Genomic DNA, 23,232 nt, shown 5'->3' with positions numbered 1-23,232 from the left:
AGATAACTGTATTTTTCTTTGTTGCGTGTGCCCGTGAATACTGCTCTCCACGCTCTTGACAACGCTGCTGCACCAGACTCGCGACCTGACATCTCTAAGGGGCCAACTCTGCTGTTCCTAACTCTTAAAAGATTAAGACTGCTCTTGTCCTGGATGAAGATGACATTAGCTCTACTGTTAAGGCCTTTAATCCCATATGGCATGTTGCCCTGATGAAACCAAATGGTGAGCAAAGCATAAGCCAACCCTCCATTGTCCAGTAGTACTTTCTTCACTAAATTTTACTAGCTAGTAGTTGGGTTTGTCTTATCAAGAGGGGATAGATAGCTCCCTGTCGATACAGATGGCCCATCATCGTACTCCCTCTGCCGCTCTTCTTGTCTTGATCACAATAAACTTTTAGCCGGCTATCTTAAGGATGCACTAATTTTTTTAACCTATTTTTAAACTACAATATCATCGAGTAACGTTTGTGAGTTGTGACTTATTTGGCTATAAAAGTGAACAGCCAAGGCAACAATTTCTGGTCAAGATATCTTGTAGCTCCATCTTCCAGCTAGCTTTAGCTCTTCCATTTCCTCTTGGCGTTTCTTGTAAAAGCACTCTATCCTCCTCCATTATGAGGTCATGGAGTGTGCGCTTAATGCTGCTCCTCACTCTGCTGGGAACAGAGCTGGCAGGCCTCTGCCATGGCCGGATAATTCCGAGCTTAGAGGTCATCCAGGTGCATGAAGAAGAAGCTGAGTTGCCGTTGCCGTCGCCGTCGCCGCCGAGCAAGGGCTACGGCGTCTTGACGATGGCGGAGAAGGCGCCGCCCGGCGATGCTCCCCGTCGCCATTACTACAGTAGCAGGCGTGTGCAGGAGGAGGATCATGGCGTGTCTGCGTCCAAGCGTGTGGTGCCGGAGGGGCCAAACCCACTGCACAACTGAGGCAGCAGATGAAGGCCGAGGCGTTTGTCACCTGCAGAATTAATCAGCGGACGAGTGTGCATAGCGAGCTTGCGATCGATCGATCTATGGATGTAACTAAAAGGTTATATCAGTTCATAGCTTAGCTAACTTGCTTGATGAATGACAAAATTAAGACAAGGATATATAGTGCAATCGTTTGTGAATTCATGAGCATAAGAATCAAATACTGCATTCATGTCATGGCAAGATAAGACAGGTTCAAGGTAGTCTCGTTGTTGCATCTTCCAGGCAATTAAGGAAGGCGTCTAATGAGCACGACAGCATATGTACAACCTCAAGATTTCGTTTCGATGCCTTTCCCTGATTAGCAACTCAAAAGAGTTTACCAACCATACGTCCAATCCAGGACTGAATATTTGTCAGCTGCTCGATCAGAATCTACATCAGCTGGTTACCCACGGGGTCGACTGTGAAGTGTAGCACAAGAGATTTCTCCACAATCGGTTGAAATTTTGATGCCCACACCTGCATTTCACAAGTCATTGTCAGTTTTCAGTGCTTTACATGGTGCACTTGTTAACAGAGTGAGTACATACTTTTGCATGCTTGCTTACTGCAAACAACTCAACTAAGGGCTACGTTTTGATGCAATAATTCAGTGTTCAAGCTTTCCTCTGCTAGTTAAAAGTGTAGCGTAAAATCATTCTGTAAACTGTTATCAACCCATTATATATGTATACAACAGCAGGTTCTGATTTTTCAGTATCCTACTTTGCTATGAAGGAATTGAACAGAAGGCAAGACCAATTTTCAGGGTTGTTGGGTTCTGCTGTTCAATATTGTTTGCTTGTGTGTGTGTGTGTGTGTTTATTTATTTTTTTTAATTTTTGGTCCAGATAGCAAATGCGGATTCATGCAAGTATAGAAGCCTTACATCCTTGTATTCCATGCCCTCCCTGAATAACTTGAAGTCGTCAACTACAGGAAACATAAAATTCAGTAAGGAGCCTTATTATACGCACTTATCCAACTTTATTCTACATTTATATGGATTTTTAATTTCAACGACAGGTTTAGAATTATTGATCACTTACATGATGGAAAACGAATAACTGCAGCATGACTGTAACCACTGTCCACATGATTCAGACAGCAGCCTGATACATGTAAAACAACACACTTTGTTATCTGAGTAGGAAAAACGGAAAGTTTTGTGAAAATGTGTCGGAAGAAATTACATTGACACCATTTTGTCATACCTAAGGTTGCCTGAACAATGGAAGAACTGCATTGACTGATCAACCTCTGAAGAGAAGATAATGCATCCTCCACTGAATCTCTGGATGCACTTTCCAAGAAAGATATCAGTAGCATGAACTCCACTCCGTAGTTAAAATCCTGTTGGAAGAAGCAAACTTAGGCTCACATACAAAGTTTTTCGAATATTTTACACGATCAACCACTGAATAACAATGTGAGCCAGCTTGAAGTCATCTTGAATTACCTCTCCCCTACGGAAGAGAGGGATAATGTCATCTTCAACTTCAGATTCAAAATCTACAGAAACCGAGCCCTGTAAGTTATCCAACTAGTGATTCTCACAATGCAATGAACAACAAATAGTCAGAATGCTTTAAGAACCAGAAAGAAGATTACATGCTGAGGCGTACATATGAAACAGGTTTTACGTGCTCATCAAGAATTTTGTAGTAGTAAGGACTACTCTGGAACTTTGCAATGTCATCTTTCTGCTGAAAACGCATGAAGACAGCATGCGTAAAGTTCTCCATATTGGGGTCCTCTATGCGCCCTGCATCAAGAGATAGATATCAAAATGAAACACATAACTTTGGAGAATTCTTCATCAATGAGAAATAGATATAAGGTTATCACCTAATGACACAGCTAGAATCCCTCTCATCTGATACTGAGAAGTATACAAGTAATCAAGCATGTCCTTTTCTTCAGCATCCGAAATGTTCGGCTTGGCTCTGAGCAGAATGATGTGCTCCACAATCTTTCTGCCAAAGTTCACCAAGTCAGGTTATCCATAAACTCCAGATTAGCATGTAGATACTCAGCTCTTCTGAAACAACTTTACAGAGGAGTACCCACTGTGTTATAATCAGTCCAGGAAAAGTAAAATAGTATACGAAAAACTCTTTAAGGTTTGAAAGTAAGTAGTGTTCGTTCACAAAGTAAATTTGAGGACGGTAATTTCTGTAACAAGCAGTGCAAAACACAGTTCCCACACCTTTTCTTGACAAGGCCACCAGATGGCGCGCCATTGCTGGAACCTAGCACACTGCGAGTGCAAATAACCACCTTCCTCATAGGAATCTGCAATCTGAAACCTGCACAAGGAATACGGTTAGCTTAGCTTTGGCCATATGCTAAACTGGAAAGCCATGAAGATTGAACACAAGATGAGATCAAGAACTCACGCCGGTCAGAGTTATGCAGGCGCCGTCCATGCAACCCATAGTAACTTGCAACAGGACGTATGGTGTGATGAGGGATCTGAGCAGAAGCTGGCATCAACATGCTGAAAATTCAGAACTTGGAAGCTTAACTCATGGTTGTTGCAAAGGTTATATGGCTTCGATTTGGGGGTGGAACTGGGGTGTGGTATCTGCCAGTTGAAGTGGGATTTTTTTTTGTGGGGTCTACACATTGTGGCGGGCAACTCCTCACCATAAGTGGGTGGCTGAAGTGTGTAGCACTGTCCTTTTCTGTTCTGCTTCCCAGATTCTGATATTTGTTGGGGCCGGCAATACTTTTGTCATTCTGTTTGTGATCACAATTCAGAATTTACAGTACTAACGCAAAAACAAGAATATATAATCATGAAAAGAAGAATAAAACACTCTTAGTAGAGTGCAATAACATCACACAGCTCACCATCGAATTATATAAAGTTCAACAATCAACAATCTGCAGAGATAAATCGTACTGTTACAAGAAATCACAGAATCATAAGTTTGTTTCTGCATGTATCAACCAAATAGAGGTTGACCACTACCAGGTTGCAATCTATGAACTCTCATTTCGTAAAACAGGAACTACTAAACCATAAGAGAACCAGAAAATATGTCAAGTCTTCTCCAAGCTCTAGGACCTCCAGTGCACCTTGCACTCATTACAAAAGCTTGTTCACTAAAATGCATTCAAAGGAGTAATGATGGTAACCATCAGAAACACTTCAGAACAGCAATTGAGCAGCCAGATTTGCATATTAAATGTGGCACAAAGATCAACCAACAGGTTCTAACTTTGTTAGTAACAATAAATCACAGAACTAACAGTTAATTGGATAATTTAGTTTACATCCCTGCCATAGATGTCTTTACACTATCCAGGATTCTGAAATAGTCATAGAATAGTGCGGAGTGCTCGCCCTCCAAACCATCACGGTGGTGACGGTTGCTGCCAGCAAGGTTGTTGCATGGACTGCCCCCGATCACTAGGTCAAAGCCCCCAAATCTTCTGATGAATGATTCTATTCTGTCAGGAGTAAGAGTCCTCACATCAGCGATTTCAATCAGCGTGCCAGTTTGTGTCTGATCCCACCAGCTCTTCAGAACCGTTCGGTTCACTTCTGATTTCTCAACTGATACCACTGCTTTCATGCGGATGCCGAGTCTGTGGAGAGCTACCTCTGCTCCTCCTATACCAGAAAACAAGGACAGAACATTCATGCCAGTAGGAAACATCTCTCTCAGCACCGAGAGATGGTATGCAACTGTATCAACTTGGAATGAATTCCCAAGAGCTCTATATCTCTCTGTCCTGCTAACTCCCCTAGTGTGGTTCCTAGGGTATCCCAATAGGAACTCCATCTCATCAGGCTCTAGAGGAGCAACCTTGTTCTTTCCAACCCAAACAAGGTTCCACTTCCTACATTCTTCCAGAACGTACTTTTGAACTTGGGGGGGTGGTGCATCACCGACGCTACCAAGAGCACAACGAATTCTTTCTGTAAGCTTCGCGCTTGCCACACAAGTTTGCAAGCAGTTGAACTGCCTTCTTGGATCCCAGGAAGGCCACCACCTCTTAGTATTAGGAAAGGCTTCAGATATAGTTTTGGGTGGAATAGGAAGAACGGGTGTCCTGTTCTCAATTGGCAGGTTATGAATGTAACCCCGTTTCCTAGCAGCAGCACAGAAGTACTTGGAATCTACAAACTCAGGCTGAATATCATACAAGAACCTAGAGATGGTCGCCCATACACCTTTTGGAGCAAGGGCCACGTTCTCGTAGTAAAAGAACGGTGGTCCAAATGCTTGATCAGGAAGGTTTCTGTGGACTGACCGTAATCTGTCACTTGGCAAACTGAATCCCACCATTGGATTTGGAAGAGGCATTGACTCTTCATGGCTGCCATCAAATGGCAGTTGACTCCCTTGTGGCCCACTTCCATACCGCTTTCTCTTTTTCTTGTTCCCATTCATGAATATTGTTTTCTTTCTTCCTCCAAAGGAACTGAACTCTGTATCCTGCACAATTATAAATATGATGAAAGTGCAATTAAATTGAAAGAAATGAAACAATTTCTTGAGTCAGATGCGTTAGTCACAAGGTACCTCATATTCAGATGAGTTTGCAGAGTACCCATTCCCTGCAGTCTGTGATGCAAAGATTGAATCAGCCAATGTATCTACAGATGCATCGAGACCTGCAATATTTTAACCCAACATAGGCAGTGTAAGGTTACTTCCTGTCAAAGCAGCAAATTAAATAGAGGCGTACCGCATCTAGTTATGGCCATCTTTGCTTCATCTTCAGGAAACCCCATTCTGACTAAAGTTTTGATTTTCTCATCATTCTCTGACATCTCTTGTAGGAAATCCTGCATGAAAGCACATGAAAAGCAGATTGAAAAAAAAATGCTACATCTCACTCGTGACTTGCAGTCCAAATAACCTCCTGATAAAGCAACTAATACAGGCATCACATATACACTTGTAGAATTATATGTTCCTCTCTCTGATGGTTCTTCAGTAGTTTTGCTAACACTGACTATAAAGGCAGCATAAAAAACACTACTGAAGAAACATGGAAGCAAAAGTTGGATCAACAAAGCTCCTTTAACAATTTGTAGATAACCCAAAAAGACTACAGCATAAAAGTGCAGCTAAACATCTCAACTTTACTAAGAGTGAACAGAACATACGCATGAAACTTTTCAATTTATGGGAACAGTAGTTCATTACCATAAGTATTAATGAGGGAACGTTTTCTTAGCATGAAAAAGGTGCAAAACATGGCACATAAACTGCTGAAGAAATTGATGTGGCAAGTACATCTAAATGTATAATGACCAAGGAGGGAGCCATGTAAATACCTCATCACCAGAACCATCAGAGTCAGGAGCCCTGGCACAGTTACCCGCAGCATCATCTTCTTCCCAATTAACATCATCATCATCATCATCTTCTTCTTCTTCTTCAATAACCTGGGGGGTAGAGGTAGAAGCAGAGCAATTACCCACTGAAGGGTCACCGCCTATCGCCTGCATTACACAGCATCACTTGTACAGTAGAGCATTATATAACAATAAACAAAGTAATGCAACCACTTGGGCAAATACCTGATAAGTGAGAAGCAACTCGAGCAATTGCTCTGTATCTGTATCCCCTGAAAGAAAAGGCAGCGGTTGAAACAAATGATTCAAAAAAGCAACCTAATCAAATAAGAAGAAATAGATTATTGCTATCATTACCAATCTCTTTGATGGCTTTCAAGACCATTTCCTTTGGGAAGCCCATTCCCATGAAGTCGGCAACCAAAGCTGGTGGTGCTGAACCATTGGCCTTCCCATTAGCATCCTTTAGACAGTTCCACAAATAAACACCATAATTTGATTATAAGTATAGCAACGCAATATCACAGCTTCGATAAATGACTAGGCCATGTGTTCAAAGCTAGACTTCTATCTCCTACCTCCCTCGGTCTTGTGGACGGACCAGGAGCATCCGCGTTCCTCAATGCTGCAGCAGATGAGGGCTCGGCCTCACCATCATCATGCCAACAGAACTTGCTGTCATCGTCGCTATCGCTAGCCCAATCCTGTGACATGAGTTAAGCATCATATCTCAAATATCCCGACTTACAGTGAAAATAAAGCAATTCGGAGGGGGGGAAAATACGCAAGGATTAAATCGAGTTAATGTAGCATCTTGTGTAAGGCATACTGCCACTCCCCATATCACATAGCCTCATCAAATCTCAAGGGGATCGCTAAACTGTTAAAACCCTTAATCGAAGGGGGGTTGGGGATGTTCTGCCACGAGCGACATCACAGATCGAATTCTAAAGTAGTAACAGATGATTTTAGGATCCAGAATGCATCAAGTATACAGAAAAAATGATAATCACTTCGCGATTAAATAGACCAGGAGCCCCCATCCCAATCCCAGAGGGAAACCCCAAGCACCGCACAACCGAATCGCGCATGAACAGCAGCAGCACGAGCGTCCCCGGAACCATTGGGCGCGGCCAAACCGACGTCGTACAGGGTGGTAGGAGGGGAGAGCAGAGGAGAGAAGAGGAGGAGGGAGCGCTTACCACCATTCTCGAAGGTTGGACGCGGGCTCGAGGAAGAATCTCTCGCTCCCCTCCCTCTCTCTCTCTCTCTCCCTCCCCTCCCCCCGCGCCCGCGGCCTCCCTCTCTCGCGCGCGAGAAGAGCGCGTCCCGCCGGCTAGCCCAGGCCTCGCCGGAGAGGAAGCGCGCGGCGGCGGAGCAGCGGGAGGAGAGGGTGAGGGCGGCGGCGACCACACTGCGCCCCTCTCGACGACGACTGGTACAGAGACGGTGTGTTGCTCGTGCCCAAAGACCAGGCCGCTTCGCAAGGGATTCTCTCTGACCGGCGGGACCCACCTGCTTCGTGGGCAGGCTTGTCAGTGACTGTTCCCAGGGCGGTGTATTGGATTGGCCCTGTGGGTCTACAGACACAGGGATCTTCTGCGGAGAGGTGACCTGTGGGGTAGCCTGCGCGCAACGCATTCCCGGCCACGTACAAAGGACCCTTGGATGTTTGCCTGTTTGGCAGCACACCATAGTGCCACAGAATCTTTCTGTGCACAGCAGTACAGCACACATTTTCACGAGTGGTGGAAGGAGAGAGAGAAAAGGTGGGTGAACCAGGATACTGTCTTTTTTAGTTGTCAAGCATTTGTTTTATTCGACCTGATATATTTTTATTTATTATAATCTTTTTTCATGAATAATTTTATATATAAACTAATGTTTCACGGCTGATATTTTAAAAATGGATTTGATATATGATATTCAATGAAAATTTAGGATAATTCTTACTTTATTGGTTTGCTCCATTATTGTGTTCACGGGTCACGTGAGTTCTCCTGAAGTATACCGATTTCTTACGATTAGTTAAGTTTTGGCGATTGATTCAAATTTAGGATATAAAAAGAGAATGCATGAGGTGTTCAATTCAATTTTAGAGGGGATTGTAAAGAGCTCAGTGATAGGTGGCAATGATTTGGAGACATTGAAGCAACGGTGAAGGCGTTGAAGCCATGAGGCAAAGGAGAGGAGGGCGGAGGGTGATAGAGGCATTATACTTTGTGTCTACAATAAGTGTTGATTATGAGAGAATAGAGATCAAAGAAAAATAACATAAGAACTAGAGGCAGAAGATACGAAATGGAAAATAGAGGTGGGGAGTAAAGAAATTGGATATGATGAGACCAATGACGATAAAGATGGTGGTAAGGATGCGGAAGACGACAAAAACAAAGATCATCCAAGAGATAACTATGGTATGTCAGGTTAGGATAAAGCAACAATATAGAACTAATAAAGGTTGTGTGTAAAGATCTTAACCCCCACCATTCGAACCCAAACAAGAAAACTTAAAGTGTTTAGGAGATCCTAAATACTTCGGATATGACAAGTATGATTGAAAACATGAGTATATCTTTGTCCCAAAACAAGTTGATTGGTAGCAATTCCAAGACAAAGTTGTTATTTGAGTAACATCTATCTATTATATATACAAATAATAGAAAATGAAATCATCACGTTCATTCTCATGGGCTAGAAAATCCCGTATTAATAAAAAAACAATCCAATTATAACTATGATTTTAGAATTAAAAACAAATAAACATAATAAAAAAGAGTGCACGTGTAAATACAGTTTAGAATCATTCAGATTTTATCCAAATCTCATATTAAAAAATTTAAAATAATTGATATTGACAAAAGAGTCCATCTACAAATACAATTTGGAAACATCTAAAATTTCGGTTACAAATAAGTAAAATTAAGAGAAAGTTGACACATATAATTACAATTTAGAAGTATCTAAAATTTTAAATTAAAGATTAAATGTAAAAAAAAGTTTATGTACAAGTATAGCTTAAAATACAGGTAAATAAGAACAATAAAAAAGAATCATATTAGAAATACTATTTCTAAATTAAAAATAAAGAAAATTAATAAAAAAATAGCCCATATGTAAATACAATTTGGTGAATTATTGGTTTGTTCATCTGTGGGCATCAAAAGAAAAACCGTTTGATATATAATACGGATACTTTCAGGATGTGCCATTTTAATGCAATACTCTCCTGCACCTATTTTCTGAATTATTGGTTTCTTCATCTCAAAATAAAAGTACGGTCTGATTCTAATCACACTGGAAGATTTGTGTGGATTGGAGTCTGTTCATTTGTCGATAGGGCGTACTGTGAATCGCTTGGCGGCTTGGGGATCTCTCTTCAAGCTGGGGTTGATTCAATTTTAATAATTCTTCCCTGTCGACAATGCATAAGCCCCTATAGCTCAGTGGTAGAGCGTCAGTCTTGTAAACTGAAGGTCCGTAGTTCGATCCTGCGTGGGGGCAGCTTTTTTGTAGGAAATTTTCTTCCAGAACTACTAATTTCTGCATAACATTTTTTAAAGTGCAGTGCGGAAAAGATTTAAGTAACATGCCATGCAGTGCCACTCTTATCCTGTTAGAATTGTAACAAACCTTTTAACTGTTTGGTGAATCTTTGATTATGACCGGTGAAATTCCTCCAAAAACAGTCCATTCCAAAGGAGGCATGGCATAGTTTAAGAAAAGTAAACTGAAATCCTAGGGGACAGCAATATGGAAGAACGGATAAAGCCACCTCTTTATTAGTCAAGAGAACAAGTGAAGAACACACATTCTGATTCTTTCCCTCTGATCTATATATTGCCTATGTGCAGTTCTGCATTGTGTACAAAAGAATAAGCTCCAGTAAGCCCCAAAAGAGGCACTCCAAGTCCCAAACTAGTATAATTTATGACAGGAAACAACTGCTGCTGCTTTGCTGCAGCAGGTTCAGCACACAGTATGTATTTAGAACTCTAGCGTATAATATATCCAACACGTCGTTTCGCAGTTTCGCACCACATTTGTAAGTTATGGAGGAGGTGTTTCTGTGTGTTTATAATATCCACTGCCTGAACTAGCTCTGCTGTTTGGTTGGGGAAGAAATAAACCAAACCCTGAACTTCTCCAGGCTCCAGGCCCTTTCGGCACCAATAACAACCTGTATATGCAAGGCATATAACCAAGCTGCAAACCATACTAATCTCTGGCAGCCTTATTTCTCCAAGCAGCAATTTGCTTCGGAAAGCTGTCGAAGATAGGCTTTGGAATGCTGTCGAGAAGCAAGATTGGGAGAGGGAGGGTGAATGCATCTGGTTTTAAGCCCAACTTGCTCTTAAGCCACTCAGAAGCAATGCTGTTGTCTGAATCTTGGAATTCAGGAGTGCTTGATGACTTCCTCACAGCTTGCAATCCATCACCATATGAAGGTACTGCAGTCGCTACAAGATCCTGCTGGCTGTTGTTTATATCTGGTCGATTGCCAGATTTAGGCCTCAATGCCAAACCTGGGCCCGCCTTCATCAATACACCACCACTATTGCCCTCCCATGTTGAAAACTCGCTATCAGATTTCTGGCGTCGTCTTATTGGCTTTTCGGCATCATCAACCTCCCAAGTAGCATCACCATTTACAAGAGAAAAACCCGTTGATAAGCTTCTAGCTTTCCTATTCTGACCTGGATGTGAATCAGATTCATAATTTAGTTGATTAGTTGATCTCCAAATCATAGTTCACATCTAAGCAAACAGTAATGGAATTACCTATACTGTATGTCGCCATTTCGGTGCCTTCATTTTTTGGGTCCCCCTTTGCAGGTTTTGAAAGGCCATAGTAACTGTGCAAGAGGTTCATGGAAGACGAAACTGTGCTCCGTGGTGGTTTCAGGAATGGATCGAAGGCAGCATTTTTGGGAGGGCGACAGGTAGCCCATTCTCTGAAATAAATTACATTGTTATTGCAGACAAAGCATCAAATATACACATGAAATGTCCACGGATATTAAGGGACTGTAGTCAGAACTGTGGAAAGGCGTCACATGGTACAATCATTAAACTAGAAAAGAGCAGCAGCTAGCATATGAAAATGCCAACTAGAGGGAAGTACTATTGAGAATCTACATCAATCAATTATGCCGTCCTTTTACACTCGAACTCTTGAGAAGCAAAGCAAATTTTGTGTGTGTGTGTGTGTGTGGACAGTCGGTGCTATGAAATGTTCTCATGGGACCTTAATCTATTCCCATGTTCTAGATACTTTTCTGTGAAGAATATAAAAAGAACTAAAAATGTGTGGGCACTGGGCAGTGAGTGCAATGCATGTGGACTTGTGGAGTGCAGCACATCTGTTCACAGGTAGGATCGCAATCCCCTTTCCTCAATTCCTCGTTGCTTTACTATGGATGTTCCCATCACTCGCAACCCAGTGGCAGCCCCTCTTTTCGAAGGTTCAGAAAGGAAGGGCACTCAGTTGCCAGTTTGACACTATGGACTAAGCGTCAAGTTAGCGTTTAATGCTGAACAGTGATAGCAAGAGTGAGACCAGCGGGAAGAAGCAGCCAGTCGGTTTCGTGTGGATTTCAGCCAAACCTTGCCTACCTCCTCACCGAGTTAGTTCTGGACTTCTGGCTCGTTTTGTCAAATTATGCACTACTACAAATTTGCGCACTACAGGTACTAAGATAGCAGCTGCAAAGTCAGCACAAATTTGTTCAGATTTTGTGCCTGAATATATTGACTTTGTAACCGTGGAAAAGAAAATTGTATGCAATGAACCGCACAGCGTGGACAAACAAACGGGCAAGACTTTGCTTCACGTAGATTAAGGTGTCTTAGACATTTGCAAATCTACCATTTAGTCGGGAAATGCAAATCCCTTGAAACGTGCATACCTGGGACGATCGGTGGCAGCGTCGGCAGCGTGGATGGAGAGGGGAGGAGGATGGGATGGGGCCGAGGCGGCGGCGGCGGGTGGGTGCCTTCCGGGGAGCGGAATCCGCAGCGTCTTGTGCGCGAACATCTGCAGGTCCGTTGTGAGGCCGTTCACCCGCTTCACATCCGCCACCTGCACGAGGAGCCGAGCAGGCGAGGCGCCATCGAATCACAGGCGAACACACACGAGGCGTACTAGAGATCATGGGGAATGGATTAGGCGTGTACGTACCTCGACGCCGTACTTGATGGCGACGCCGGCAAGGGTGTCGAACCTGCAGACGCGGTGGAGGATGTAGCGGCCGCAGGACGACATGGGCGGCGGCGAGGCCGACTGCTCCACCTCGAACAGCACGCTCCCAGCGTCTCCGCCGCCGCCGGGCCGGTGGGCGTCGCGAGCGGAGGGGACGCCCATGTGTCGCGCGCCCGCGGGGGCAGGGCCGCCTATTTTTGGCAGGCGGGCTCTGCCTCTCCTCCCTCCCTGCTCCCTCCCTCTGCTCCTCCTCCTCCGGGGCGGGGCGAGGCGGAGGCGGAGGCGGAGGTGGAGGTGGAGGAGAGGCTTCGTGCTCGTCTCGTGTGGGCGAGTGGCGTGGCGTGGCGTCGGTGGGTGGCGAAGGAAGCGCGCGCGAGTCGAGAGTGGAACGGGTCGGTGCAAAATAAAAGGGAGATGGGAGGCTCGGTCTCTTTGACTGGTCGCTTTGCTTCACCCGTCTCGCTGTGTGTGCGCGTGTGTTTGGTTTGGTTTGGCTCGTTCGCACCACCACGCGGCCACGGCTTCGGTCCCTTCCCTTCGCTGCTCTCGTCGTGTTGCTGTTGAGTGTTGACGCGCCTCCTCAGGCAAACCTCTCCAATCAACAAGCGTTTCTTGTTGCTAGTATTTTTCCTTTTTTTAAGGGGCAATTGTGCTTTTGATTCTATTTTAAAGTCTAGCTAGCAATACAGCCTTCATTTCTTATCTTTGGTTCTTTGACTCTGCTTTTCAAAAATAAAACTAATGTCTAGCTCTGTTCCGTGATGTTAGGTTAACATGGTTAAAATCATGACCTAAATGACACTGGTGGCCTTGCTTTACTTACTTAAGATTTTATTTTTATAGCAAGTTTGAAAACAAAATTGATTGAACATTGATAAATTCAGCATAAATCTTGACACAAACAAAAATGTGAGAAAACTAAGTGTATAAATAGTGTTTTAGTCTTGAGTTTAACATTGTTAAGCTGACTTCATGTAATAGAGTTAAACGGCAATTTTATTTTCATATGGGTAAATTGAGACCACCGGGTTAAATAGATATGTACATCTCGTCCTTTTGTTTCTGTTTATTTTTATAACCTAAAATTTGAATTTTCAACTTTAATTTTAGAGTTGATTTTAGAAAAAAAATTTACTAAAGTTTATCTTTCAGCATTAACTTTAAATCACTGAGAATACATATATATAAAAGTTTTATTCATAAATTAACTCTAAATTTAAAGTTAAAAATTTTAATTTTAGCTTATAAATATAAGAAAAATGGAAAGACGAAGGCGCTATCGGTACTTGTTTTAAGGCCATCGGTTTCCCTTCCACGGCTAATTGTGCTCTACTGCTCTTCAGCCAACCTTGCTTTCATAATAAGCGGTTGTATTTTCTTTTCAGATTTCTCGCGATGACAGCGCGCTAAACGACTATGATTTTTAAGCAGTATAGACTAACCGCCTTATCATCAAAACTCTCGAGAGTTTGGTGTTGTTCACCGTTATAATTACTGTGTGGAGCACGTGGAAACTTTGGGATAGGGCTAACGAAACGTAGAATGATAGTGTCAAAATACGATGAGTAATTCTTTACAAGAGTTTCAGAGTGGATTCGTAGACTGTCTTGCATGTATACTGACGTACAGTTACAGTGTTCTTCTATTTCAGGTTTCAGCAGATTAGTGCTCTGCCCAATTGAAGCAAAATGACGCCATGTCCGGAACCGATCTTGCGTATACAGCAGAATGACTGTTAATCACAATCGAAGTACCTTCCATTCTTCAAAACAATCTATGTCAACTCTTGGTAAGTCTGACTCTTTTTTAAAAAATTCTGATTAGAGAACGGAGGAACATTGGGCGGTTCTGACTGTCACTGAATTTTGCAGCTCACTCGTTGATGCTGACAAAAAGAACAGAAAACTACGTATTCAAATGCAGATCCCAAGTGTCTGATGGATTCGTGCTGTCACTGCAAAAAAGTGCCCCATTTCCTTTTTACTTCAGAGTTCAGTATAGCTGTACTAATTGTACATTAGTACATGCAATTAGTATCATAATGACACAACTGTTTAACAAATCTATACATAGGGCAACGCAGGCCTATGAAATAGTAGTATAGATTATGTACCCAAAAGAAACTTCAGTAACTAACTTTTTCAGACTTCACATCACCAAAAGTCAGCAACTGAACACATGACAGGCACCGAATAGGTCAAATAAGGTTTGGCATGGACAGGACAAACAAATGAATCTCTCTAACTGATGAAAGCGTTTTAGCTCATATACTAATAACTACCCAGCTTATAATCAGTCTCTTTCCTGATCTAGTGGCTCTGGTTAGGTAGTTTGGAATGGAATTCCTGGACAAAAAAGCAGCTTTCTAGTAGCAGTAGAGCATTATTATTATTGTACTAATGCCATTATACCAGTAGTAATCAAAGCAGACTCGTTCTACACTACAATATGGTCCAGATATTGTCTTTCATCTTGTGTTATGGATTGCAGGGCTCGGAATATAATATATCAATCAACATGCAGTATGAGTGTCATCGCCGTCGAATTGGGACAGAAAAGCCTTGCTGTCCAGAAAAGATGGGCTGCTGTTGCTGAAGCATTGCCTTGTGTCGGTGGCGTGATAGGCTCACTGCTCAGTGCAGTGATGCTTTACCACACTATCCTTTTTGCTATTGGCTGTACTTACAAACTAAAATTTAAAATTTTAATCATAAATTTAAAGTTAATTTTAATATTTTATTGTAGTTTTTTTAGTTTTGACTTTTTTTATCACAATGAACACGTATATAAAAATTTTATTTGTGAATTATTATTCGTTTATAAATACGTCGTTTGACTTTCTTCTTGAAAAAGCTAAAAGATGTTGAGAAATTTGGTTATTTGAAGGGTAAAGATGTCTTATCAGGTTACAAATACAACAGAAATGGATGAGAAAATATAGAAAATACATAAAATGACAATGAAATCAAGTATTATATGTTTGGAGTCCTAATTTTGCGAAGTCCATGTTTCAAATAGCAAAACTACGAAGCGCAATGTTTAGAGTCTCAAATAACCAAATTTCTCAAAAGATGTCTCCCTCGTATTCATGCTAGCTGAAACTATCAACATAGTGACACACGTTAACACAATTAAGAGGGATTAACACCTGTTCAGTGCTCTCATTTCTCGGTTTGGAGGACTAAGAGAAGCCTTATAATTACAGTGGACATACAGAGAGCTAACGTAGCTGAGATGGTGAATTGATTGTGTTGGAAAAGAAAATGGCGGACCGGTGATGAACAGCAGCGAGGCCGATGAATGGCGCCGTTGAGATTACGGAAAGAGTTTTGGTTTGAAAAGGCAGCAGGTTTTGCTCCGGCCGGTTCCCTGCAATATATCCTGGGCATGGGCAACTGCATTGCTCTTGCCTTTTTGCGCTGAAACATTGATGTGTGGGGATTGATTCATCCGTTGATCACGGAGGGGCATTTGGCTTTGCCTGTTGTCGTGGATTAAACAAGCAAAAATGAATTGAAGTGCGTACAGTATGTTCAGAGAAACGAGAGTGAATGGAAGACCATGGCTCGGTTCTTTTAGCCCAGATTAGGGTATGTTCGACGGCAGTGGGCTCTATCTCAAGTCACGTCAGCAGAAAAAACTTCTCGTATAAAGGACAGTCTCTCAAACTGACACTTGTAAATAGATTTTCTGCTCGTAATTCTCAATAGGGCCCCCTTTCTGTTCAGTGAAGTGAGGCGGGGTCGCCGAACGAACGACGTTAGTTTACTTGCACGCGATCTCCTTTCTGATCAGTGTTTCTAATTAGAGCCAGCACACGTACAAAACAGATTTTATGGTTGTCTCCTCGTTTTATGCGCCAAGAGGCGATGTTTTGCTGACTTCATACAAAACAACAAATTTTCTCTCCCCTATCGTCTCTATTCCACGTCAGCGAGCATGCATCAATAGAGACGATAATTAGAGCCCTTTGTACGCGCCCTTATCCATCGACTTTTACACGCATACTTACCCAAGTATCTTTTAAAAAAGCTTCTATAAAAGCTCGTATTTTATCTTTATCAAGTGGATTTTAATTTTATAATAATTAATTTTATTGTTTATATTATTAAATAATAATTAAAATGATAATATTTCCCATATGACCATCACGTATGCATTACATCGTCGCCCTGTCATGTCCATATAACGTGTCGTGGAATAGATGGCGATGGCGGTGTGATTGGTGCAGTGCAGTGAAGGGCGAAACCGTGTGTGCATCGATCTATCGGTGTGTGCGACTCCGTGCGCCATGTGGACGAGAGATGTGCATTGAAAGCGACCACGCTGGGTGCTGCAGTGACGCTCTCCTCCGTTTCGGCATTCGAGTGATGCTTCTGCTAGGACCAGTGCAGATCGTTTATCTTTTCCAATTTAATGTATTAAATATTATAATATTTTATTATTATTTTAGTAAAATTTAAATTATAAATCTTACAAGCATAAGTTTGAGTGAAAATATGGGCTTGGACATTGGGAGAGATGGAATTGTTTTTCCAGGCTTCCAACAACAGCAAGCGACGTTTAGAAGAAACGCGCGCCTGGCAAGAAGAAGCGCAGCCTGGCGGTAGATTGATTTCTTGATTGCTCGGTGAATTCTTGAATTCGTTCCGATCCGTAGCTACCGAATTGAAGATGAGATTCTTGGCGGGGGACATTACATAGACCCAGTGGCGGAGGTGTCGCTTCTCGATCGGACGCGGACGCCGATGGCGACGAAACGAACAGCTAGTAAGCTGCGTGTGCGAGATCTGCGGCGTTTGGAACCTGCAGCTGCAGCGGCGAGGGCACAACCCGCCGCCGTGCAAGCTGAAGCAGCGGAGCCCCAAGGAACTGTGGCGGCGAGGAAGAAGGGTTTACGTGTTCCCGGAGACCGGATACGCGCGTCCTCGGCTAGCTCACCGGTATCAAGAACCGCGAGAAGAAGTGGAAGTGCGCGCCTGCGCCGGCAGCCTCGTCTTCTTCCAGTCCTCCCTCCACTCTGCCCATGCATTGCCATGGCCATGGCCGTCCAGACTCCAGACAGCTCACCGTTTCCAGTGACGCAGGCGCCGGGGAAGGCGACGGAGGAGGGTACGGCCCATGTTCATTGGCCCGAAACGGTTACATGAGGCCCAAGAACGGGACTGCCGGCTTACGTACGGTGCTGTAACTCACGTGCGGCCCATTTCCGTTGTTGGGCCTGAACGGGATTTGATACTGGGTTTTCCATTTCGATTATGGAGTAAAGTGTAGTATTTGCTACTCTCAGAGGTGATATTTAATATGACACAGAGTGGGTAATAAATTGTTAAATATGTTACTGTAGCAAGTGATAAATAATTAAATGCCCCATTCCTCGTACATATGGACCTGGAGGTCTGGAAAGGGACAGAGGAATCACCATCGGATTGCAGGTTGGTGGAAAAAAACATAGCACTCCCATTATTAATCTGCTTCTCTTGCTTTGGGTAAAGAGGTCGTAATTCCAACCCCACATTTTATCCGCGAGCACGGAAGATAAAACGATTTCGTCGCATACACAAGATGTGGAATGGAACAAGGACAGGGTGGTGGAAATAATAACCTCTAATTCTTCATCGTCTACGGTACGCCCCTGCATACTGTAACAATCATTTCTTAGCTACGCACTTCATTTCAATTCAAAAGATAGCCGTCTGACGCAGCTGATAATTATGCCTTTGTGTAGGGTGATGAAACCTAATAAAATTCCATAAACAATAGTGTCAAATTAAATTTATAAAACTTAATATATTTATGATACTATGATGATAGTACTTTTCAATAAAAAAATCTATATATATCATTTATCTTCTATTTAAACTAGGTTGTTTATCAAAATTTTAAAAATTTGACTAAATCCCATTCTAAATGAGAAATGTTTTCGTGACCGGAGGGTGTATAGCACGCACACAGTTACATTACACACCAGGTCTACCAACTTAGAACATCCAGTAATATTTATATACTCGAGTCTCAGTAGACTAGTTTTACCACCAACATGCAGCTGATCCATTTTACAAGCCAGATAAAACTACCCACTTCTCGCTAATTAGTCTCATACTAAACCTGTCTCTAGTGCAGTTTTCACCACAATCCCCTTGTTGATACTTGAACGCAATTTCACCACAATCCGAGGGGCAAAATGAACACACATGCCGACCCAAAAAAACACGTACCGCCGCGCCAAAACGAAGCAAACAGATTAGAGGCAGAAGCAGCCGCCGGCGTTGTACTTGCCGTCCTTCCTCACCGCCGGCGAGCACGGCGTCCACTCCGCCGCCATCCGCACCCGCGCCCACCACATCCACCCGCCTCCGCCCTTCCGCTTCCGCCTCGCCGCCGCCGCCGCCGTCGAAGCCTCCGCGGCCAGGCGCTTGTTCTCCGCGCGCAGCCGCTCGATCTCCGCCATGCCCAGCTTCCGCTCCGCCTCCCACGCCGCCATGGCCTCGTAGCACTCCCGGTTCCGCAGCTCCAGCCCGTACACCTGCGACTGCAGCGCCTCGATCTTGCGCCCCAGCATGCACACGCGGTGGTCCTCCCGGAGCTTCACCACCAGCCGCGCCATCTCCGCCGCGCGCCGCCGCATGTACCCCAGCTCCGCCGCCGCGGCCGCCGCTTCCTCCTCGGCCGCCGACGCGCGGAACCCGAGACGCGCGTTCTCGCCGAGCAGCACCAGCCTCTCCGACTCCAGCACCTCCAGGAGGCTCCCCTGCAGCTCGATCTTCCTCGCCGACTCCGCCTTCCGCCGCTCCGCCTCGTCGGCCAGAATGTCACGACCAACCCACGCAAGCACCAGCTCCGCCACGACCAGCTCAGCGTCGACAGCATGAATGCTGCTGCTACAACTGCTGGCAGGAGCAGCAGCAACGGTCCCATGGATGACGGCGGGGGGAGGCTGGTACGAGAGGGAGCTGTCAGCGTCGGAGGAGCGGTCGTCGACGTCGGAGGAGCCGCAGTCGGAGCCGGACGCGGCGGCGGCGTGGAAAAGCTGCGGCTTGTTGGCGAGGAGAGACTGGGAGTAGCGGTCGGCGAGGTAGAGGTAGCGGTGGTGGAGGTCGGTGAGCAGCGCCAGCAGCTGCGGCCGCTTGTGGTAGTAGTTCTCGGCGCGCTCCGCGAAGGAGTGGTCCGTCGCCGTCGCCGCCGCGTCGTCCGGCAAGCTCACCGCCAGCGCGCGCACGCGCTGCTCAATGTCTGCAAAACCGAAACCATCACAAGTTGCTCGTCAAGAAATACAAATTCAGTCACGAAAATACAAATTGCAATATAATTTTGTTTCGTTATTTCACCTAATCTTGTTTTGTAGTAACTCCTAATCAGGTTTGTTCAAACTCAAACCAAATCATACGAAAGTTCAGATAAATTTTTTGGTACTTTACGAAGTGCAGCCACGTCCTAAGCATGTACTGAAGTAAAATGAAATGGCGGTAAAAAAAGGGGAGTCTGGGTGGAATGATGTTGTCATGGAGATGCCAAGCCTAGCTACACAAGCTTTGTCCATTGTTCTTGTCTTTTGGTGCAGCTGGTGAAATGGGCTGACTTTGGAATGATTGCTGCCAAACATTTGTCATGCATTTGAGAATTCCGTTCAAATTTCAAATTTCGAAGCACTCTAGCAGACGAGAGCCCAGGGTAGAAGAAACAAACTACTTTACGAAGTGCAGAGATTCCCCAAGACAAACACAAACGAGAAGCACGAAACACACGTCATGAATCAGCCACATTGCATCATTCACGCTGTCACACAGTGACAGTACTCTCTTCTCTCTTCTCTCTCTCACGGTCTCACCCACGGGACGAGAGTGATCAGTGGGCATGGCGAGAATAACTGTAGCCTACGATCATGAGATGCTCATGTTTGATCCATGGCAGATCAGACATCAGAGCAGAGCATTGAGCCAGTGACACTGGTTTCTTGGGACAGCACGAGCAGCACGGCTGAAGCATGAAGCATGCAAAGCCAATTCTATTTTAGCTGGAGGAAATATAAGACTGATTTTCTGAACTTTATGACAGCTGCTTAATAACATAAATGATAAAATTAACAACTGAAAATTTAAAAAAATCAACTTTAGATATAAGAGAGAAAGAAATTGGTCACGTAGAAGTCGAGAAAAAAAAAAGAGAATGAAGAACACAGCCAAAGTAATCTACCACTGTGCAGTGAGGGTAAATGGAGAATCATGGTCGACATGAATGCGTATCACAGGACACCCGTGATCTATCAATGTCTGCTCGCTGTATCAGCTCAGAGATGTCATCACAGGGTGGATGGATGAGTGAAGAACAGAAGGCTGAAGGCATAGAAGTAGAATTTAACCGCGAGATCTCTCCACTGTTCTGTGCTGTGCCAGAGTAAAATCCCCACTGGCACTGCAACAGAGGATTTCATTTAATTCCCCAAGTTCAATTTTACTGCTAGCAGCAGTAATTTCGCATGGATAAGTGAGTGATGAAGTAGAGAGGGACAAAACATTAATAGGATGAGTAAATTAAGCAAGTGAGAGTGAGCAAGTAAAGAAAGGGAAAATTGAAACCGAAGAGATCGAGATCGAACCTGCAATGGCCGCCTGGAGCCAAGGTGGGCACGTGGGCAGGCGGCACGGCAGCTGCTCTTGCTGCTGCTGCTGCTCCGTCTCCATGTCCATGGCGACGCCACGAGAGATGATGCTCTGCATCTCCTCTCCAACTCCAAAACCCAAACCAACGAGTCCTGAATCCTGATGCGATGCGTTCTTCTCTTGCCTTGTCGCTGCTTGGATCGCCTGGCTCGCTAGCTACGGGCTACAGCTAGTAGCAGCAGCAGCAGCTCGGCATGCCTGCAGGATTGGTTTGGCACAGCCTTGTTCTTGCAGATGCAGGCAACCTGACACAAGGCAACCCACGACAGGGGTGAACAGTAACATGATCAGTATTCGGTACTCCTACCAGACAACGTTACACTGCACAGCTTCGTCTCTTTCCTACTACTGTACTGCTTGTGTACAACGTAGAGTAGTAGGCTTGCGTGTTTTGATTGAGAAATTTTTTTGGAAGTACGACGTATGTTTGATCCAGTATAAAAGGGATTTTCGAACACGAATGAAAAAACAAATTTTTTAACTAGGCTGGAAACTGCGAGACAAATCTTTTGAGCCTAATTAATCCATCATTAGCACATGTTAATTACTGTAATACTTATAGCTAATCATGGACTAATTAGACTCAAAAGATTCGTCTCAAGATTTCTTTTATAACTGTGCAATTAGTTTTTTATTCATCTATATTTAATGATATATTTAGATGTCAAAAATTCAATGTGATATTTTTAGAAAAAAATTTATGAACTAAACAGGCCTAAAAAAAGGAAGAAAAACTACAGCTACAAGTAATGCACTGTAAAAATCTCGGAGAATGCTGTATTGCGTGTCGTGGTGGGTGGTGAAGGCAGTAGCAGTAGTAAAAAAAAGAAGAGATGCAGAGCAGTCGTCACGAAAGGCGCGGCGAGGGCGAGGAGTTGTCGCTGTTGGAGGCGGGACATGACAGGACACGGAGAATTTGACCTGTTGCGTCGCCCGTCCCGAATCTCAACGCAAGCTGCACGACCATACTGTACTGTTGCTGCTGCTCCTATGCTCCCATGGTTCTTGATTTTACAGCGATCGAGGCTTGTTAGAGTCAGTGTGCAAAATACAACTCATTAAAAAAATGTCCTTAATCATTAAAAAATGTCCTTAATAAAGTACTAGTACAAGGATTTTCAAATGGTTAACCCGGCTACCTCACTGTCAGTACTCAACCAACAGTGGATTAGCAGTACTACGTTTCATTCTTTCGGATTTGCTTTTGAGTTCAAGAAAAAAAAAAGAGTTTTACCCCGAGAAACCAAGAAAAGAAAAGGTGGTTTTGGTGATACAGTAACACGGTTGGAGGAGGGAGGGATAGCAAGTGTCATTTTCATTGCACATGAGAGGACAACATGGCCATGGGGCAGCAGCAGTACTGGTGCCCCCAGCAATGGAATTACTCGCTGTCTTCTAGTGCATCTCTTCTCTGCTACTTTTATCACTCAGGAGATGGGGATGAAGGGTTTGAAATCGTCACTCTTTTTTCTGATGACGAAACATCATGGTTTGTACTATCAACCTAGATACTTTTGGAAGCAAAAACTAAAAAAAAAAGAAGAACAAACAACCGACGAAAATATCAAAGAAAGCAGTACATAATCAGTTCTTCAGAATGATGCGCAGTTGGGCGGGCGTTTAGTTACAAGGTTTGCAGCTTGACACGGGGGTTGAAAGTAATAACTGAAAACCAGCAATGGTAGAAGCCAAAAAAGAACAGATGTTGCGATCGATAATAGTAGGTATGAACTACGACTCTGCGATAGCAAACCCAACAAGCTACTTGAAAAAAAGATTCGATTATTCAGAAATGGGAACATATGACGAGAGATCACTCTACGGAGAGAGAGAGAGAGAGAGAGAGAGAGAGATGAGCTTACAGGCCTGTCCAGTCGATCGGATGCAGATGCCTAGCGGGAAGTGGAGAACGCCATTGTTGTTGGAGGAAGCAGCTCAGAGCCTGGGAGCTGTAGAGTGGTGTGTATGTGGTCAGGTCGTCTTCTTCCTCGCGTTGTACCACTGGACATATATATGCAAGCGAAGCCAAGAGAACACTGGACACTGCTGCGCTCGTGAGGCTATCACCCTTCATCTCGGCCGTCCAGATGTT

General features: G+C 44.0%; 5 protein-coding genes and 1 non-coding gene across 8 annotated transcripts; 2 read left to right on the top strand and 4 right to left on the bottom strand.

Moving 5' to 3' along the window:
- Positions 1-2: 2 nt before the first annotated feature.
- LOC121053854 lies at positions 3-982 on the top strand. Its single transcript, XM_040521965.1, has one exon. The coding sequence runs from the start codon at positions 620-622 to the stop codon at positions 929-931; it is 312 nt and encodes a 103-aa protein (XP_040377899.1). The 5' UTR covers positions 3-619; the 3' UTR covers positions 932-982.
- A 93-nt stretch (positions 983-1,075) lies between these two features.
- Positions 1,076-3,565, bottom strand: LOC102706920. The gene is made up of 9 exons (XM_006649189.3): positions 3,358-3,565; positions 3,168-3,267; positions 2,807-2,934; positions 2,584-2,723; positions 2,418-2,486; positions 2,173-2,311; positions 2,008-2,070; positions 1,848-1,891; positions 1,076-1,438 (listed from the first exon to the last, which is right to left on the bottom strand). Exons 1-9 carry the CDS (start codon positions 3,455-3,457, stop codon positions 1,352-1,354), a joined length of 870 nt encoding a protein of 289 aa, XP_006649252.1. The 5' UTR covers positions 3,458-3,565; the 3' UTR covers positions 1,076-1,351.
- Positions 3,566-3,810: 245 nt separating this feature from the next.
- On the bottom strand, positions 3,811-7,703 carry LOC102710574 (DNA (cytosine-5)-methyltransferase DRM2-like). Its single transcript, XM_015835207.2, has 8 exons — positions 7,481-7,703; positions 6,857-6,982; positions 6,636-6,741; positions 6,504-6,550; positions 6,258-6,425; positions 5,663-5,762; positions 5,497-5,588; positions 3,811-5,409 (listed from the first exon to the last, which is right to left on the bottom strand). The coding sequence occupies exons 1-8, from the start codon at positions 7,484-7,486 to the stop codon at positions 4,237-4,239; spliced, it is 1,818 nt and encodes a 605-aa protein (XP_015690693.1). The 5' UTR covers positions 7,487-7,703; the 3' UTR covers positions 3,811-4,236.
- A 2,007-nt stretch (positions 7,704-9,710) lies between these two features.
- On the top strand, positions 9,711-9,782 carry TRNAT-UGU. Its single transcript has one exon. It is a non-coding gene; the product is annotated as a tRNA-Thr (tRNA).
- A 255-nt stretch (positions 9,783-10,037) lies between these two features.
- LOC102710288 lies at positions 10,038-12,852 on the bottom strand. Its single transcript, XM_006650902.3, has 4 exons — positions 12,460-12,852; positions 12,188-12,360; positions 11,061-11,233; positions 10,038-10,975 (listed from the first exon to the last, which is right to left on the bottom strand). The coding sequence occupies exons 1-4, from the start codon at positions 12,640-12,642 to the stop codon at positions 10,497-10,499; spliced, it is 1,008 nt and encodes a 335-aa protein (XP_006650965.1). The 5' UTR covers positions 12,643-12,852; the 3' UTR covers positions 10,038-10,496.
- Positions 12,853-18,408: 5,556 nt separating this feature from the next.
- Positions 18,409-23,102, bottom strand: LOC102710007 (kinase-interacting family protein-like). Of its 3 annotated transcripts, XM_015834855.2 has the most exons (4): positions 23,003-23,102; positions 22,062-22,166; positions 21,077-21,385; positions 18,409-19,713 (listed from the first exon to the last, which is right to left on the bottom strand). In XM_015834855.2, the coding sequence occupies exons 3-4, from the start codon at positions 21,195-21,197 to the stop codon at positions 18,725-18,727; spliced, it is 1,110 nt and encodes a 369-aa protein (XP_015690341.2). In that variant the 5' UTR covers positions 21,198-21,385; positions 22,062-22,166; positions 23,003-23,102; the 3' UTR covers positions 18,409-18,724. The 3 variants fall into 3 exon arrangements, with proteins under 3 accessions (XP_015690341.2, XP_006650964.3, XP_040378030.1); XM_006650901.3 differs by lacking the exon at positions 22,062-22,166; XM_040522096.1 differs by lacking the exon at positions 23,003-23,102 and having other exon boundaries at positions 22,062-22,309.
- Positions 23,103-23,232: the final 130 nt, after the last annotated feature.

This window comes from Oryza brachyantha, chromosome 3 (assembly GCF_000231095.2).
Source record: "Oryza brachyantha chromosome 3, ObraRS2, whole genome shotgun sequence".
NCBI classification, from domain to species: domain Eukaryota; kingdom Viridiplantae; phylum Streptophyta; class Magnoliopsida; order Poales; family Poaceae; genus Oryza; species Oryza brachyantha.
The sequence above is the reverse complement of the archived record's forward strand: the minus strand, read 5'-3'. Positions and strand labels throughout refer to the sequence as shown.